The 20,774-nt window shown below is 39.5% G+C and overlaps 1 protein-coding gene across 1 annotated transcript in view; it reads right to left on the reverse strand.

The window, feature by feature from the left end:
* coro2aa (coronin 2Aa) overlaps positions 1–19,766 on the reverse strand; it is a 29,820-nt gene extending 10,054 nt beyond the window's left edge. Inside the window, exon 1 of the mRNA XM_087807395.1 lies at positions 19,596–19,766. Within this exon, the coding sequence (XP_087663521.1) occupies positions 19,596–19,610 (15 nt within the window). The 5' untranslated portion in view covers positions 19,611–19,766. The remainder of the gene's footprint in view (positions 1–19,595) is intronic.
* Positions 19,767–20,774: the final 1,008 nt, after the last annotated feature.

The raw sequence follows: 20,774 nt of genomic DNA on the forward strand, positions 1-20,774 counted from the left end.
AGTGTTTACAAGCTGATGCACATTCTTTTTTTGAATAAAATGTATTTAAATATTAATTCCTATGTTGTAAAATCTAATAAAATGATCATTTATGATCAGATTCATGTTGTGTTTTTCCTTCCAGCTCAAGGCGCCACTGAAAAAAAAGTTAAGTCGCTGCATTTGTAAACAAGCGTTTGTTGACGGGGAACATGGCGGAAGCTGTAATCGATGCATATGTCATTATTTTAAAAGCTAAAATGGTCAATTCCTCCGGGACGAGAACACGCCAGCCAGCTTGTCTGCTCTCACCGAACGCCTGCTGCATCATCATTACTTATGAATTAGGGAGGAGGAGAGGAGGAGAGGAAAGAGGAGGAGAGGAAGGAGGAGGAGAGGGACGACTGCAAGACACTTGAAGTTAAGAATGATGGCGGTAGATTATTAGCAGCAACGGAAAAACAACAATGTTCTTGTCTGAGTAACTTCTCCATCTTGTGAATGAACGTTGAAAAAAAGGCACAAAGAGACGCAAAGTAACATTAGATATAAACACAATTCTTTGCTACGATTGATATAATTATTATTGTTATAATTTCATATTAACCTGTGAATCTTTACATGTCAAAATGGTCGTTTCAGTCAAGTTTACTCAGAGAATAATTTCTGTAAACTAATAAAAAAATGAAATAAAAAATGAAATAATAAAAAGTAAAACAATGATTCAGCATTTTTTTTAGATGTTTTTTTTTAAAGACTTAAGGTTAGTTTTTTCACCAGTGGTACTAGTTGAAGGTCGGTCCTCGAAAACATAAATATTACATATATATATACACACACATATACATATATATATATATACACACACAAAAGTGAATTAAACACATTTATTTTTGGGCCACTGAGTCACTCTGACCCAGAGATAAAACAAGGGTTTAGTTGTTTGTTTTTAAATAAACTTTCTATTGTAGTTGAAAGTATTTGTTGAAAGAACCAACCTTTTTTGATTCAAAACTTTTTTTTAAATAGAATAATAAATAATAAATGTACCCACATACTTAATTAAAAGTCAAGGTTATAGTTAAAATGATGTATTTACAATTTTGTTATTACACTTTACATTTTTCTCATTGTGTCCTCACTAGGCCAGCAGCCTTAGAACTACTTCCTCCTCACAACAATAAGGACAAGTTTTACAATCAGCCTCCTGGGCCTGAAGTCTAGTTTGGTTAGTCAGATCGTCTGCTTTTTTCGCTCCACCTATTTAAAAAGTGCGATTTGTCAACAAGTCAAACCCAACATTTGTACTGTGTTGTACTGAGCAGCACGAGAATAGTGAAACTATAAAGATGAATACTCGTACATACATGGTCTCAGGCTCCGTAAGAATGAACATCTGGTCCACTTGCCATTAACGCTTACATTTTGGTCTTTACAGATTTGCCCCACTTTTCTTCTTGCATCATCCTGGGCACGGACTTTAGTGTCCGTGGATTCTTTAAGCTTCTCTCGCTGGATCATATCTGAACTTGATCTAATCAGCCTCAACGTCTCAGAAGAGGCTTACGAGACCAGAGAGAAGCTTCAGGGCTCAAAGATCATATCCAGAGAAACAGTGGCTCACTTGGAACGTTACTTTCCAGGCCTTAAGTAAGTTAAATGTAAAATTGTTAAACGTCAACTACTGTAAAAACCCAATGGCCTCCTGACTCGCATGTTTCAAATGTTGAAGTCTTCTTCTTCAAGATGCAGTAAGTCTCTCATCATGACCATGTTTTGAACTTATTACTTTATAAAGTTCTCCCCCGTCTGAAATCTGGGCGAACAAAAGGTTTTGAATGCAGAGTCCATTATGATGTAATTATGGCTTCACTCCTCCTCCAGCCAGCTGTAAACACGCCCCGCTTTGTTTATACAACGAGTCCCTTGGAGGTTGAGACTTCCGTGATGTTTGACCAATCACAGCAGAGTGGGCGTGGTTTTGATAAACAAGATTTAATCTTCAGAAAAACATTGTGTTTTCAGTGGACGGGGCTGGCGATCATTTTCGAATGTAAATATTTGAATGAATGAGTTTTGTACAAACATAAAACATACTGATGAGTACAATAGAGTCCAAGATTTATTTAAGAGACACTTAAATCTACACATTTGTTTAAGATGAGACTTGAAACTGGTCATTTTCTGAAACCAATTCTGGATTATTAATGGTTTAAAGCAGTGGTTCTAAACTAGTGGTAGTACCAAATTAAAAAGTACCTTCCATTATGAAGCAACTTCACTTCTGCTGAGAAGTAAAGAATAAATCCTAGAATAAACTTGATTTACTTGAGACAGCACTACAGACGCTACAACGAACGGTCCAATGGCGGCAGTATCAGCTTGTGATGAATATGTGGAAAACTCATTTACCTCAAATAACTTTGAAGTTAAAATGATAGTTCACCCACAATTCTAACTTTACTCATTTTCTACTCACTCTCATGTCGACCAAGGATTGGGATTATTTTCAGAGTAATCTGTTCCTTTTTTAGAGTTATAGACAAAAATGTTTGTTCATTTTAATGTAGAGACTGGAGCTCAGTTGTCTTCAACCAAGAAGACAAACTTATTAACCCGTTAAGTAAGTAAGTAAGTAATTTTTATTTGTATAGCGCTTTTCCAGACCAGGGTCACAAAGCGCTTAAACAATCAAAACAATATTCAATAAAGTATATACTTTAAAGGGCAAGATAAAACTGATAACACAACAGGAGTTCCAGAAAATCAAGGAAAATCCTGAACAAATAAAAACGTCTTAAGATAAGGTGACTAGGTCTCTAATAACATTTTATTGTGTTACATCTCAGGTTCAACTTCACTCCTACTGACTCATTAGTTTGCATTTTTCTTCTCTGCTACCTCCGGAGGAATCGTTGTCTGAGACATCAAAGTGGGAAAAGTGGGCCGAGTGCTCGCCTTAAAATAGCCAAAGTTTGCTGAGTCAGCTGGTCCTTCATTTCAACCTGCAAATAGATTTACATTTCATTTGCACAAGCAGACTCCTTACGTAATCCTTTGTATACGGAAGCGTGACTAGCAACCGGCTCCTCGCCTACGGATGGTCGATCACCTCATAACTCGCCTGCAGACACTCATTAAGAGTTCAAAGTTTACTTTCACCATATCACTGACTGAAGCAGCTCAAGACACGGTGACCTGGGAGTTCAACTCCTTTGACCAACTCTTCTTAAACTACCAATTGTAAGTAAGTAAGTCATTTTTATTTGTACAGCGCTTTTCCAGACCAGGGTCACAAAGCGCTTAAACAATCAAAACAATATTTTATAAAGTATATACTTTAAAGATCAAGATAAAACTGATAACACAACAGGAGTTCCAGAAAATCAAGGAAAAGCCTGAACAAATATCGTCAACCGAGGTCCACCATCATTGTGAGCTTCCTTCCGCGTGTGACCTTCAAGCCGTCAATCACTCCGACCACTCAGAGAACCTAATAATGTTGATCTGATGTTGGCTTCCTGTCAAGATGGTGAAATGAAAGGCGGGTCGAGCCAAGTAGTGAACTAATAGTATCGACGGGAAGGGGAAGGAACACAGAGTGCATCCAAGAAAGGTGTGTTGATCCTCAAAAGGTATTAGGAAATATCGATTAAATATTGCAGTAATAACGTGTGTGTCTATACAACAGCACTGTATTGATTCATTTTCTAAATCCTGCTAACAAATCATGTTGTTCTTTTGTGGTTTATATTCCAATAAAGTGTGTATAAACACATATTTACAATGAACAGAAATCATAATGTTTGTTCCTTTTGTGTCGCAAAGATGGCAGCAAGTCATCACGTCCTCCGCTGATAAAGGAACAATAAAATCCCGCGAGGACTGAGGACGAGAGGATACAGTCGACTCAGACGCTTCAAAGGATGATGTTTTGATCTATTTTGGTTTCAAAACAAATGAAAGCAGTTACGAGTTACAAGACTATGAATATACACTCGTTCATCTATCTATCAATCTATCCTACAGTATTGTAATGCATTGTATCGTGGCCTGTTCCTTTATTTTATTTTATTAAATCGGCAATTTAGAGATGATAAAAAGTTATCTCAAGTCGCCATAGCTTGTATACATGACCGGATAAATTGACAAGTTATAGTTAACGTTATTGGACATATTGAGACGAGGCCAGCAGCTTGACCTAGTAGCTGAAAAAAAAAAAGGATCCTGGACCTTTTTATCTCCCATCAGAGCATCAAGTGTTGCACAGGTTTGCTCGTCATTCCACAAATATTCATGTGTTGACTTGAGTTCGGTGCAAACGCTGCAGAGACTTGTGGAGAAGTTAGTTCTACTCGGTTATAAAAATGTTTCATTTCCAGCCTGTCCGCACACGTCCACTGGTCGCCAAAATAAAAAGTCCCGATGTGACCACATTTTTTGATGGTTAAACGTGGGCGAGCGTCTCAACTGATCAGGAAGAAATGACCGACACATGAACGACAGTGTAGTCATCGATTAATCTTTTTTTTTTATTATTTGGGAGGGGGGGGGGGGCAAGGTGCAGAAGGCCAATAAAGAAGGAAGTGAAGAGGTGAGGTGTGATGAGGGTGGATGAAAAAGATGGAGGACGCTGACTTTATCAGACAAAGATGGAGTGTTTGGATTGTCTGTCGCTACTAAATTCTACCTGCGCCGGTGTAAATCTGGCGACACCATGTGACCTATATTTACCTTCGCTTTATTGCCAGAAGTGCAGTTAGCAACAGGCTACACATCTAAACAAACCTGATGAAAGTTCATTCATTAATGAATATGTTTTGCGAAGTGTTCTACTATAAAAGGCAAGTGCCGAGTTCAAAATGACACACCAAATAATAAAGAGATGTTCCTCAGCCAGAGTGGACTTCTGGCTCTGCACCATCAGAATCAGGAAGTTGACAGTTTATGAGCATCTGAGGTTTGGCGTAGAAGATATTTCATGTATAAAAGTACACGGTCGTGGGTGAGGAAACGACGGACACACACGCTTGTTGCGGGAGATTCTCTGACCTTTGAACCAATCAATAAATTCTTTAAAAAAAAAAAAAAAGGGGGTTTTTTAGACTCACCCTGACGAGTCACCGGGGCTCAATATCCAGCAAGTCTTCCCGCAAAGTCACACTTCTCCACGTGGACTACTGCCTCTTCATTACACTCCCCAGAGCAGACGACACACAAAAAATCCTGCAGTCCCGTCCCAGCTTTGATGTACCCGGTGTGAGTGTGTGTGTGTGTGTGTGCGGCGGAGGGCGAGCGCATGTGTGAACAAGCAGGAGCGAGCACAGGAGTGTGTACACTCCCTGAAGAGGGGCGGTGACGAGGCACCGAGGGAGAAAAGGTGATATCACCCTCCCCTCCGCCGCTCCCTGTTTGCTCGACCGGGATTCTTCCTTCGTCTGCGGATGGAAGAAGAAGCTTCACGTCGACCACAGTCTTATCGTTTCACTCCTCGTGAACCAAGACAGATGTAGATCCAACTTCCAAAGAATCTATTAATATCTTAAGTCATTTAAAGCAAAAATAAAAATTACAGTTGAAAGTGAAGTAGATGAATTTGATCGCAGCCTCTGGTGTGACCACTAGAGGGTTATTTCTCTTCTCAAATGCATCCTAATCCCATTACAGAAAAGCTCTTCAATAGTTATCAGACAACTTCTTTATTCTCTCGCTGTAGTTTTACTTTGCAAGTAAGCGTTGTATTACTCTGCAAGGCTCCGTAAGTAATAATAATACTACTAAATCGGGTAATAAATACGGGTAATACTGCGGCGGCTCGCGGGCTAATACTGCGGCCGCTCGCGTACTAATACTGCGTCCGCTCGCGGGCTAATACTGCGGCGGCTCGCGGGCTAATACTGCGACCGCTGGCGTACCAATACTGCGTCCGCTCGCGGGCTAATACTGCGGCCGCTCACGGACTAATACTGCGTCCGCTCGCGGGCTAATACTACGGCGGCTCGCGGACTAATACTGCGGCCGCTCGCGGGCTAATACTGCGGCCGCTCGCGGGCTAATACTGCGGCCGCTCGCGGGCTAATACTGCGGCCGCTCGCGGGCTAATACTGCGACCGCTCGCGTGCTAATACTGCGGCCGCTCGCGGGCTAATACTGCGGCGGCTCGCGGGCTAATACTGCGGCCGCTCGCGGGCTAATACTACGGCGGCTCGCGGACTAATACTGCGACCGCTCGCGTACTAATACTGCGGCCGCTCGCGGGCTAATACTGCGGCCGCTCGCGGGCTAATACTACGGTGACTGGCAGTGCAGTTCTAAGTTTACCAACACTTCACATATTTATGAGCACCGTGTATTTAATTGAATCAGTTTGTGATCAGTAAGTAATTTACACACTAGGCTTACAAGGCGCACTGTGGAAATTATAGAAGTTGCTGAATCTGTAATGTTGGCTATAGTTTTATATATTTTCGAAAGTCAGTCTACAAGAGAGAAAAAAAAAAATTGTGTCTGATATCTACTGGAAGGGCTTCGCTGTGATGGGATGAGGAGGGGTTTGAATGAAGACAGAACCCTATAGTGGTTATTAAGCGCTGTGACTGATTACAAGCTTCAACTTCACATGTAGAGAAATTATTTGCGTAGACACCCCTTAGTAATGCAGGCACCAGTAGGGTAGGAGTAGAGTCGAGAGTAGAGTCGAGAGTAGAGTCGAGAGTAGAGTCGAGCAGCGTTACAGACCAGGAACTTCAAAGACGTTAATACAGATTTCAAATGCTCAATTATGGAAAAAGCCTCTGGATTCTTTTCATTTTTCTTGAAGTTTTCCAATGACACACTCCAGAAATCCCCATTATCCCTGACAGTCCTTCATTACTAACACAGATGAGTCAGTATCTTTTAACGGAACCAGAACTCGGGTGCGAGTCCAAAAAGTCTCCATTCCCCTGAAACCACTTCACACAGCTTCAGCTGGACGGCAGCGAGCGTCACTCCCAGCCAGAGGGAAAGATTACGTAAGGACACGTTAGCGCTGGAGAGAGGAGGCGTGGGCTGGCGGGTCGATACCAACGTGGACGACCGGTCGGAGGGAAAACTGTCAGCTGGACCTCAGCGAGTCCATCAATCCTTGTTGTTGCACAAACACGCGGGTGAGAAAGCAAAAAGTCACTAAACTGCTAATGAGGGAATCGATGTCTGTGAATGAAGAACTCCTGGTGAAGGTGGATAATTTAAATCTCATCATTAATGGCCAATTAAATTCAATGTTAATGCTGTTAATTAGGAGTAAACAATTAAATTGTGCTTAACAAGTAGTAGAAAACATTTTAGTAAGAGCCCTTTAAAAAGCCAAGATTACATTTTTATTGCTGCAGGTTTAAGATTAGAGTTCTTCATTTAAAAATGTTGGTTGATATTAAAACATTTTGGAATATTGTGATCTAAATAATTTCTCCTCTGGCGATCATATATCTATATAAAGATATGAGTACTAAATCAAATGCAATAAAGATAATATTTTATTCAAACTGACCTACATATAAACGCCCCAAATACATGGGTCTGCCTGATCTTAATGTCTTATAAACTCCCAAACCGCTCGACCATATTTCCTTTAAAAATAGGATTTGGACTTCTGACCTCATACTGAAGGGAGGCTAAAGAGTGGCCCCTGAAAATTACATTAACCCTAGGTTTGGTAGTAAATAATATAAACAGGGGAAGAGATTATGTTTTTACATCTTAATATGAGACGGTTTGGGTGATATGTGGGTGACCCCAAGAATATGCCCCCAACCCCAAGGGAGAACCTTTTTACCATCTATCAGTTTTTATACAGCATTTATCCACCATTTTATCCTCAAGCTAATTGATGTGATTGCATCGGTCAATCTCCACCTATTGACATCAGAGTAAACCAGGAAAGTGCATTTCCAAGATGGCCGTGGCAAAGATACTACATATATATTTTATACAGTCTACGATATAGACTAGACCTGGGCAAAACACTGCCCTTTGACAGTTATACTTTTGCCACCATTAGAGTAAATATCCTCCCACAACAAACCCTTAAATTTTGTATTTATTTATATTATTATAAGTCTCTAAATATTACTGTAGGGTTTTCGTATGAATACTTTTGTCATTTGGCCAGTGAATGACAAACATATTTGTTTAAGAAAATTGCTTTAATATCAGATCTTTTAAAAAATAAACGTTATATAAAGTACAATAATAAAAATGATTTGACCATATTTAGCCTAAACTATATTTTGAGTTTTGTTCATTTACTTTTGCTTAAATTCCACTGTATAACGAACAAAAATTTAATTACATCTAAGCAAATGTCACATTTTTTTTCTAAGCAGATCTTTGGTGTATGAGCAAATACTAAAAATTAAACCACCAATACAAAAACCACATTCGCTCCTGATGCTACTTTTAGGAACACGTGTAGTCGCAGTTGGTTTCAACCCATATTTTTTGGAAATAAGCATTTCGAAGTGGAAGTTTTCCATTAATCGAAAACGTGCTTTTTGTATATGTCAGTTAGAAAGTAATCCTTTCCGTTTAACCTACCATTCTGGCTCAGTTTGTCAACATAAAGTGCATTTCTGACACCTTCAAAGACCCCAAAATGGTAGCTGCCAAACGAACCACTGTAACTGCAACTCAACTCTCTGTGAAAAGTTCCATGAACCAGTGTCTTGTCATTAAAGGTCATTTAAAGTATATTAATATCACAAAACATGTCGTCACAAGTGCAAAGAACACATGGCAGACAGAGCTATAAACAACAATCCCAACTACAGTAAACGTCAAAGTCCAGCTCTGTGGACGTTCGACATTTCTACCCTCACTTCCTTATGAACACCAAACGAAGGCGTAAAGCACTCTGTCGGCCAACAGAACCACAACAGCAACGAGAAGCACGGATGCAGTGTGGACTGAAACAAAGGGATAAACTCTACCTTATGTTCAGGATCTCTAAGGACGTCCATCAACTTGGACGTGGTGCTCACAACACCTCCAGACGCCTCCATGTCAGTGTTTGACTGGAAGCTAATGGACAGTAAAGACAGGACCAAAGTTCAAACCGGGGACCTGCTCTCTAATCACAGCCTCGCCATCTAATAACCAGCTCCTGTGGGAACCTGGGTCGGATCTGGTGACACCGAGGTCCTCCCTAAAGATGCCATTCCAGCAGGACCACACAACACCTGGTTAGAGGTCTCGTCTGCTGCAGTTTTATTTCAACTGTAGTCTCCTCAACCCCTTCCTTTCCGGACACATCTTCCAGCTCTTCTGGGAGAAGGTCAATCCAACGTGTCCTTGGTCCAGCACCACGTTCCTAAAAAGGTGCAGAGAACCTCAACAGGCCTCTCTCCAGACAGTGCTTCTACTTTAGAAACAAGGATATATGTGTAGTATTGTCGAGTACTTGACTCTGGTGTTGCGGAATTTACAGACCGCATTACTCTTGACGAAGTCGGAATTGCTTTCATTCGTTTTGAAACCTACCAGCTTTAAAAGCTGCTGGAGTCGACGGTATCCTCTCATCCTCAGTCACCGCTTGTGTTGGATTGTCTTGAAATGAATCGTAATGGCCACTGGATGGCAGCAGTCATTACCTCATCCGAAGTTAAAGGAACAATGAGATAACACCGAGATCAGGTTGATGACTGAGGACGAGAGGATACAGTCACCTCCAGCAGCTTTTAAAGTTGATGCTTGGACATATTTTTGGTTCAAAACAAATGAAAGCAGTTACGACTTCATCAAGAGTCATGTGTTCTGTACATTCTGCAACACCAGAGTCAAGTATTCGACAATACTACACATATATCCTTGTTACTACAGTATCACGATATATCATATCGTTTGCCACTGTATCGTGATATGTAGCGTATCTTTTTTAATACACCTACTAATCCAACTTTCTTTCTCACTGCACAAACTTACACATGTTAAACACACTTTCAGACAAAAGCTCTAGGAAAACATTTGTGTTCACAGCTCTCGTGTTTACATTGACATGGAAGTCGATCCGAGGAAAGCAACGTTTCCTCTCCACCGTTTCTGTTGCTATTGTTCAACTGTTGCTGTAGAAAACAAAGCTTGAATGTTGGAGAGCGAACGGATGATCTCAGCACCACCTATTGTACATGACTCACGAGCTAACATGTCTCCACACAACACACTCACAGCGACATATCTGGCCTCACACACACACTTCCATCTAAACCGCCCCCCAGTGAAATCACCTGATGACATCAACTTTGGCGGCGGCGGCGGCGTGTGCTTCCAAACGTCTCAGCATTCTCATCGAACAAGAACCTCAACAGACCCCGAGTTCAACTCTTTCACACACACGTTGTTTTCCATGATTATACACTTTTTCTTGGAACGGCAACACAAAAACCAGACGAGCTTGTAAATGTGTTTTAGCTTGAAAATATGACGACACACACTCTTACACCTTCGTGGCCGTACTTCAAAAACATGATAATACCACAATATTTTGTCTTTTGAAGCAGTAAAAAGAAATAGCACGTTAGGAAATTCCAGACTCCGTCTCCTGATCCTAGACGAACCATTTAAGGCCATAAAAAATGAAGTTGCTTCAAAACTGGATTGAAATAGGGATAAAGTATAGATTCAGAATCAATTACTTTTCAAATTATATTAAAAACTAAAGTTTTTCTTCTATATAATGAAGTTATTTTTAATACAGAAATGTTTTACTACTCAGTGTCTTAATTTCTCTTGTATTTTTTTTCAATTTTTAAGGAATTTATTGATTTTTTTTGTTCATTTGGAAGCTCTAAATCATCCATCACCCATAGGGCCAGAATCCAAAACAAAGTGAAATCCAAGGGCCAAACAAAATGATTTGGTAACTGAACCTTCTACAACTATCAATGCGTCTCATTGCAATGTTGCTCAAATCTAGTATATTTAATCACTGCGTAGCAAACATGGCACCTTGTAATAAAACATGCGCTTCCTGCCACATTACGTTTTTTAGGGGGGGTTCTGTTGATAGTTAGTTGGTGGATTTTTTTTTCAAATGTTCTTCAAATTTCAAATTTAACATCCAAGCTCTGGTTCATCTCAGCTTTTCTAAACTCAAATAATTGGATTAACTGGTATGACGGTAAAAGAAACGGGCGAAACATTTTAATCGTCGCTACAGTATTCAAGCCCCTCCATTAAAACCTCGTAAGAGGATTATCGCTCACTTGACACGAGATAATTACGACGATGGATCCGTTCACGGAGGGACGAGTGACTTCAGCGTGTTCGCCTTGAATCCATTACAGCCGAGGGTGACATCAGAGTTCCTAAAACATCATTTAGTTGAATAAAAAAAGGCGTTTTCTAACAAAGGATTTTTGATCCAAGTTTTCAGAAGATAGAATTTGTGTAAATGTTCATTATTGATCACAAAAAGGTCGACCCTGATCCTCCTCTCTGACCCCTCTACGGAGCGTAGGACCAGCAGTTTCACTTTCTGTGGATTAGAGGTCTTTATATAGTCTCGGCACAGATGCTGTGGCAGGATCTTCAGGAGGCTTCTAATCAGATCACTTACCTCAACTTAACGCATTAAAGCGTGTGATGCTCCAAAATACACGGAGAAAACAGCATCGGTAGAGTTTTAAATAAGCATTAAAATGAGCTTCTGAACTCAAAAGGAGATTTAAGATAATTGTTCCAATGGGATTTATTTCAATCCTCAAGAAAAAGAAAATCTAACACTAAAATATTTATCAAAAATATTTACCCAACAAACTCAACTTAAATCACGTGTTCAGTATTGATGTGTCAATCAAGCTTCATGAAGCCTCAATTTTCTTTGATTTTCTTTGCAGAAAATCAGGGAAAAGCACAAATAAAAATTTCTTAAGATGTTTCTTGAAGGAGTCAGTAGATCATCAAACACAGAGGGAGAGGAAGATCATTCCAAAGTTTAGGAGCAACAGTCTGGAAGGATTTCTCTCCTCTGGTCCTGAAGCGTGTTCAGGAACCATCAGTAGATTCTGATCCACAGACCTCAGAGCCCAAGCTGGGGTGTAAGGCTGGATCAGATCACTGATGTAAGGAGGAGTCTGACCATGAATAGATCTTAAAAGTAAGAACCAGAATTTTAAAATGGATCCTGAAAGAAACCAGCAGCCAGTGAAGAGTTTTAAGGATCAGGGGAAATGTGAGTTCTTCTACTAGAGCGGCTCAGAATTTTGTATTAACAGCAGGCGAGACACCTCCTTCTTGTTTAGACACGAAAATAAACCGTTACAATAGTCTAAACAAGAAGACACAGACGCATGGATTATAAACTCCAGACCGTGTTGTGACATAATTTTCCTAAATCTAGAGATTTTCCTCAGTTGAAGGAAACGGTTTCTGGTCAGTTTTCTGTTTGTGTTGAACTAGAAGAGAGTCAACAGCTTCACATTTGACCTCTTAAGTCAAAGTCAGCATCAGAACGTGCCTAGCGATGAAAGCATGTTCTTGTTTTCATCTTCATGTTCATCCTTCAGTCGTGAGGAATAAAGTCCAGCCCGCGGAGATATTAACAAATACATATATAATCCACCTCTCAGCACGTGGAGCCAGATAATCCCCGGCTGCTCGGACGGACAGCTGTCATGGCAGCAACGTGCCTCTGATCCGGGTGATGTCACTGCCAACGCCAGCCCCCCTGGGGGGGGGGGGGGGGGGGAACAAACAACAACCCCCGTTTAAAGAATCGTTACATGGACGTGACGCTGACCTGCGGTGACTGAGACGACTACAGCGACGGGCACGTGTCTTCTCCGGTTACATAAGAGTGTTTTTAGGATTGCAAAACCATTGTCAGTCCAGATATAATCCCCGTCCACCAGCGGCTCGTTTCCTGCTTCCTATTTGGACGCGGAGGATATTAAAGGTTTTTTCGCGTGAGAACATATAGAAGCAAACGAACGTCAACATCTTTCTTTATGAATCTGTCAAGAGTCTGGTGAGCGTTTTGGTTAGAAATGAGCAAGAGGAGCCGCAGAACATGCAGAAGTTCTAGGAGCACAAATCATGACGACTTTTTGTTCACATAAAAGGCTTCTAGTGTGTTACACTTCCTACACAAACATTAGGAACAACTCTTGACAACACACAGGTGTTTGAGGAGAGTTTGTTTTAAGGACGGAGCCTTTTGTGTGTCTTTATGTAAAGGTTATACTGACACAACCTTGTGTCCATAAGATGACACTTGTTGACCGTTAATAACTTTTAAATAATAAACTAAAAGTACTTATTAACACACCGATGATATCATATTTAATGTTTTATTTAGTTGTTTTTTTAATTACTGTAATCATATTCAGATATCATTTTCTAAATGCCACACATGCTTTTTATGACAAGATCATATTAAAACAACACAAAGGACAGCAGCTAAATATCGATGCCTTTATTCCTGAGAACATCATCGTTAACTTTGTGTATTTCGCCAGCGTAATACTAAGTAAGTAAGTAAGTCATTTATATTTATAGAGCGCTTTTCCAGACCAGGGTCACAAAGCGCTTAAACAATCAAAACAATACTCAATAAAATATGGAAGATGGTTCCAAAGCTTAGGAGCAACAGTCTGGAAGGATTTCTCTCCTCTGGTCCTGAAGCGTGTTCAGGAACCATCAGTAGATTCTGATCCACAGACCTCAGAGCCCGAGCTGGGGTGTAAGGCTGGATCAGATCACTGATGTAAGGAGGAGTCTGACCATGAATAGATCTTAAAAGTAAGAACCAGAATTTTAAAGTAGATCCTGAAAGAAACTGGAAGCCAGTGAAGAGTTTAAAGCAGGGGTCAGGAACCTATGGCTCGCGAGCCAGGTGTGGCTCTTTTGATGATTGCATCTGGCTCGCAGATTTCGGCTTTTCAGATAAAACATAAAATATTATCACTTGTTTCAGGGGTGGGCAATACGTCGATCGACATGCACAGCAGCCAATCAGAGCTCCTGCCTCTTCCACTGAACGCACGGAAAAGATCAAATAAATCGAGAATAAAAAGAGAAAAACGTGCGACAGTCATTTTACGTAATTCAGAAAAACGATATAGAATTATAAGCTTGTTTTTTTAAAATAATATATCGAACAAAATAATGCGCGTTTGATCGCTTCAGGTTCTTCTCTACGAGAGTCACAGAAACATGACGTCAGGTCCATTAAAGTTAAGCTGCAGGTTTCAATGAAAGCGCAAAAAAAAGCTGGTTTTCCATTTGTGATCGCGGTCCTTAAAACACACTTGCATTAATACACCATCACATGATGACTATTTGTAAATTACCTTTATCTCAGGAATGTAATAAGAATACGCAGAAACACAAACACGTTAAACAGGTGCAGGTGAGACACATTCTAATGACGTCAGAGACGATCAGACAAAGCGATGATGATGTGAAGTTACTGATGAACAGTTTTATTCTCGTTAAACTTCATCTGAAATTTAAATAATCCACTTGTGTGATTCATATCAGACATGTTTAAAATTAACAAATATAAACTGTTAGTTTGAATTCATGTTTTCATTCGTTTTTGTTTTTTCATGATCACAGAAATGGAGAAATTTTAGTCTTGTGCTTCATTTAAATATGATGGACATATTGAAATGGAGGCATGGAAAGGGATGAACCCGTCTGAATTCTTTGTTGATTTTGATGAACAAAGGAAAAGGGCTTGAATTCGTGTCAAGCACAGATTCTTACATCTGAATATTATTTATATGGCTCTCACTGAAATAAATTTCCAAATATTTTGCTTTCATGGCTCTCTGAGTTAAAAAGGTTCCTGACCCCTGGTTTAAAGGATCGGAGAAATGTTCTTCTACTAGAGCGGACATTCAAGAGTACTACTACAATACTACGAAGCCAAGCGGAGTAATACTATTAAATTGGTTCTAGGTCAGTTAGTACAACCAGATTTTAAGTGTGTCTGCATCACGGTCACATAATATCCATCAAGCTCATGAACACAACAATACTTTGAACCATAAAGCAGAGAGATCAATAAAGTACATCTATCTATCTATCTATCTATCTATCTATCTATCAAGTGTACAAATGCAGATCAGTCAACAGATGCTGGAGGAGTCAGAGCCCTGCAGGTTTGTTCTACAAGTATAATCACATGATTCATTTGATGAAAACATCAAGTTCACACACCTGGAGACACAATGTCTGGAAAGGTATGACCTCATCCTACCTGAGAGGACACAGTCATGAGAAGGATTCACAAGTTGAGGTAAAGTCAAAGAAATCAATAGTTCCAATCAACTAAAAAGCATGAGAAATACATCTCAACTTAATGACGGTCTCATCGAGAATTTGTCTTTTTTACCATTTTTCACTATCATTTTTTGACTGAAACAACTTTCAGTCTGTAATAATCAATAAAACAGAAATGTAATTATTGTGTTCTTTATCTAACTGACGTCATAATATAAGGAAGGAATTCCATTTGTGATTGAAGAGTCTTTTTGTTCACACATATCATAACAATCCATCTTCACATGAACAAATCATTAACCTAAAGACATACTCAAGAATGTGGCTGAAAAGAAAAACAATAAATAAACGAGGAAGGTTCCTGTTTAGACACATTTTGAGTTAAAGTAAACAAAGTAAATGTTGTAAATTTTTGTATATTCGCTAGAAAATTATCTCAAACGATAAGTACGTTGAATCATACTTGTAAAGTAGCTCTTGTCGAGAACTGTTGCTGCTCTAATCACACGGCTGTCATATTGTTGCACAATCACTCAAACACGCGAAGACGACTTCTGCCAATCAGACGAGCCGTTTCATGTTTGCTCACGAACACGCCTTCATTCCCGTCGGACTGAACCTTGATACCTGCGACTGGTACGCGCCTCGAGGAATCGGGCCTCGGGCCAGTGACGATGAGTGATGTGCTACAAGATAAACTCGCTCGCCGCATTTTATAGAAAGTCAAAACAAAGACGGTTCGACAGAGTTCAAAAATGTCAAGTATGTGATAAGAGCGCGTGAGATCACTGGAGATGTTGCTCGACATTTACTGGACAAACATGGAGCGAGTATATCGAAGACGGTGTATTCTTCTCTGGTCAATTACTTCTTACTTTGTTATTTTGTATCATTATATTACTATTACCAACCTAAGCTTCATTTTTAACTGAAAACGACAACAATTTTTTTTTTAATTCATTATATATTGCGATACCTTTTCATCCATTTTTGGCTTTAAAAATCATATTTTAGGTGTTACCATAGTACTTTTACGATTTTTATATATTAATATATCCAACTTTTTAATTTACAACTAGCTAACATATTAATTTCCGGCCACTAGATGGCAGCAGTCATTAAATCCTCCACAGCTAAAGGAAAAATGAAATCCCAGTGATGACTGAGGACGAGAGGATACAGTTGACGCCAGTGGCTTTTAAAAGTGATGTTTGGGAATATTTTGGTTTCAAAACAACAACAAAAAGTAGTTACAACTTCATCAAGAGTCATGTGGTCTGTAAATTCTGTAACACCAAAGTCAAGTACTCGACAATACTACACATATATACTTGTTACTACAGTATCGCATTATATCATGTCGTTGCCCCTGTAACGTGATATGTATTCTATCGCTAGATTCTTGCCAGTTTACAAATCTAGTAAACAAAGCCAGACAAGTTGCCAAAATCTTTCAGCTCTCTTGGTCGTGGGCCATGAGTTTGACACGCGTTATCTAACTTGTTTTATCGCTTTTGGTTGTACATTGTGTTTGTTTATAGCCACGTGAAATGTCTTAAATTCACATGTTGCTCCTTCCATTCTTCGACTAATATTTTCATCCTTCACAAAATAAGAACTTTGCATTCAACGCACATGCAAGGTAGCAAAAAACAATAATGATGCTACAAGAAAAATACAACAGAAAAATGATTAAATCAATTAAAGCTCCAGCCATTTGTGTTTGTTTACGGTTGTGGTGAGTCCTCGTTAATCCAAGTCTCGTTTTGTACCATCAAGCAGCGGAGACCTACTTACACTAATCTGGTTTGACCTTCAGGAGCGTCACACAAGTTTCTTATAGCCTCGCACACAAACACAACTGGGAGAGAAAGATGAAAAAATGTTAATTCTTCCACATTTCACACGACTATAAACAAACCCAATGTACAACCAATACATACACGATACAGGGGCAACAATACGTTTCCCATATATTGTGATACTGTAGGATATATGTGTAGTATTGTCGAGTACTTGACTCTGGTGTTGCAGAATTTACAGATGACATGACTCCTGACAAAGTCGTAACCAATTTCATTTGTTTTGAATATATATGTCCAAACATCAGCTTTAAAAGCTGCTGGAGTCGACTGTATCTTCTCGTCCTCAGTCATCCCCAGGATTTCATTGTTGCTTTAGCTACGTTACGTAATTACTTCTGCCATAATATATATACATATATATACATAATAATCTTTTTGTTTAACACAAGAAGTCATATTTTTTCCTCCTATTATACATCACAATGGCAACAAAATATTTATTAGCATTTAACTAAAATAATACATATTTATGGATTTATATATACTTTTTCTTGTTGAAAATGTGTTTCTTTAAATACCAAATTGTTGAGTGATTTATGGTTCATCATTTCTGATTTTTTTTTTTTAATTAAGAAAACTTTTGTGAGAATTTTTGTTGCCACGGTTAATTCAAAAAAAATTTGGACAAATATTTCAAAAAAATAATTTGGTGCCCCCTCAGTTGTTATGATGGACAAGCATGACCAGGTTCGTGGCACCAATCCCTGACCCGCCTCCGTGGAAGTCACCGAGCCCTCAGTCTCCATGAATGAAGAACATTAGCCTCAGGTCATTAACCGCAGATCCCTCGACCTGCTGCTTCTTTTGTGCATCAGTTTGTTTACACCCGTCCAGACAACAGAGAGGGAAAACAATGAATCCAAACCATCTGGTCCACTGGTGACCACCAACCCCTGCAGGGCTCAGATCATAGGTTTCACTTGCAGCAGCACCTGTGAGGTGATAACCAGGAGGTATGTTTAAGTGGTTCTTAATTTAGATTTTTTTTAACGTTTATGCAAAGGAAAGGTACGGAACACCAGCTGTACTTTTGCCACTTAGGCTAAAGCAGAAAAGGGGGGCGAGGAGGGTGGGTGTCACTCCCAGATGACAAGTCGGGTGGGAGAGTTGGGGGATCAAAACAAGATGACAGTCACGTCAGATATGTATCAATTTCACCCAGTTACAGAAGAAGTCCCCCGTTGAAGGTACAAACTGAAAAAGAAGTTCCTGCCTCAGGTTTATTGACAACTTCAACAGATTCAAACTGTGTTTTCCTTCATCAAACATGGCCGTGACGTTGACCCGAGCAGGAATGGAAAACATTGAGTAGTGTTTTTGGCGCGTCGCTGGAACTAAATTCAGATATTTCTCATTCAATCTTATATTTGAATACATTTTCTGATTGACAAAACTCTCACTGGAATCCCTATTGTACCATAAGTTATACATGCATCTGTGATTCTGCCAAACATCTTTTAATTTGATTGAATCGGCGAAAGCCTGGTGGAGTCCTTTAAAATACATTGGGACTGTGCTTTAAGTTTCCATTACTGTATATTTCAACAACTTATGGCACGTTTGTTCAATCTGGGATATTCACTTGCTCTACATATGCATATTTTAAGAGCACATTTTTTAGATTGAAGGTAAATTAAATCATTATTCCATACTGTAACCTTTTTTTTTCTGTTTCATTCCAATGATACAAACCTCTTCAGATATTTTTATTTATGCAGGATTTCCTTGAACTCCCGTATTGTTCTCTGTGTTATCTTGACCTTTAAAGTATATATTTTATTGAATATTGTTTTGATTGTTTAAGCGCTTTGTGACCCTGGTCTGGGAAAGCGCTCTATAAATACAAATTACTTACTCTTTTAAAAATGGAGTTATTATTTAGCAAGTTACGACATTCAAAGAAAAAGATCTAAACTATTGACAATATTGGCTTTAGTAGGAGGTTTAACGGAACTAGTATCAATAATCCATAACTTTCTTAATATTTATCACAGGGAAATTATACATATATATAATTGGAATTGTTAATGATAGTTTCGTATCACAAAACACCTTTAAAATGTTTACATACTTTAATAGAGTTTGTGGAGACGTTTTTTTTAAAAAAAAAATGGTGCAAAACACAGATTATTTCTCCGTTTCAAATGTGTTTCAAATCGTGTTTAAATCCTTCTGTTCAGGCTACAGTTACTATAAAGTGTTCATCGATGAGAAACTCGTTGCACAAACTCCATCGACAACCACGTTAGCCGGTGTTCACGCCTGACAAGCGTCACAAGAAGGTGTTTTCAGAAACAACCGCGTGTTTCGCAGCAGTTTTTTCTGCCCAAACATCCTGTTCCAAGAGTTTCTATATCCGCCGCCAGCAGGTCCCGGAGCCGCATGGCAGAGCCTCGACCCAGTGGGGACTCAAAACTCCAGCGAGAAGCGAGGAGACGAACGAGTTAAAAAGAAGAAAAAAAAGCGAAAAAAGAAGTGAAAACTCACCTTCGAGAGGGTCATGTGGCGGCAGGTGCTGCAGGACTCTCAGGGCGCGACGAGCCGCGTTAGGAAGCCGCGCTCGGGAGGAGCAGGTGGAGCATGATGTGTCCGAGGAACAGCTCACGACTCACGGGTGAGACTCAGAGGACACCGGGGAGGAAGAAGCAGAAAACAAGAGCCGGATGATGATGGTGAGCAGGGATGGAGGAACAGGATGGACGCCCGGGAGGGAGGGAGGGGAAGGGGCGAGGCTTCCAACTCCATTCAAACTGCACACAGACAAGAGCTTTTTTCAAATCAATTTTTACTCTTTTAATGTTTTTAAACTGCAAACTTTAAATACAAGTCATTTTACAGTTTGACCAACACAACATTCGAAATAATCAACATCTCCGTTTTCCATAAACCACGCCTGCATATTAAGATAAAATGAGATTATTAGATTGATACATGCATTGATTTGAATAAAAGGTATTACATTATGAACTTAAACAATAGGACCTTAAATAGCACAGCACTACACAAGCAACCTAAAATGTAGAATATAACAAATAATTATGGATATCACACAAATTAGAGAACAAACTTCTAAATAGAACGGTCTGTGTGTTTGTATTGTGTCTTGGCCTTTTAAAGTATAAAGTTGTAACTGTGTGTGTTTTTTTTTTTTATTGTTAAAGCGCTTTGTGACCCTGGTCTAGAAAGGCGCTTTACAAATAACGATCACTTACTTACTGATAGAATATGTAAACTTAATAGTGAAATAGTGAAAGCTCAGCTTTTGTTTCTCTCGCCACCTACTGGAGAGTCACCGTAAGCGTTTCTTTTCTTTTTTCTTTTTTTTTAAAGGGGCAACTATTATGAAAACCCATTTCTACTGACTCACTCACACGTTTCAAAAGTTGAAGTCTTCCTCTCCAACATGCAGTAAGTCTCTCATCATGACCATGTTTTGAACTTATTACTTTATAAAGTTTGTGTGAAATCTCGGAAAACGAAGGTTACGAGAGCGGACTCCATGATGACGTAATGATGGCTTCACTCCTCCCGCAGCAGCGAAGAACGTCCTGCTTCTTTCATTACATACGTGCCTTGGAGGTGGAGATTTCCGGGATTGATGATGTGTGGTGACAAACCTCAGTGTTCGACCAATCACAGCAGAGCGGGCGTGGTTATGGTAAACAA

The sequence above is a fragment of the Callionymus lyra genome, chromosome 1, assembly GCF_982586985.1.
Source record: "Callionymus lyra chromosome 1, fCalLyr1.hap1.1, whole genome shotgun sequence".
NCBI classification, from domain to species: Eukaryota; Metazoa; Chordata; class Actinopteri; order Syngnathiformes; family Callionymidae; genus Callionymus; species Callionymus lyra.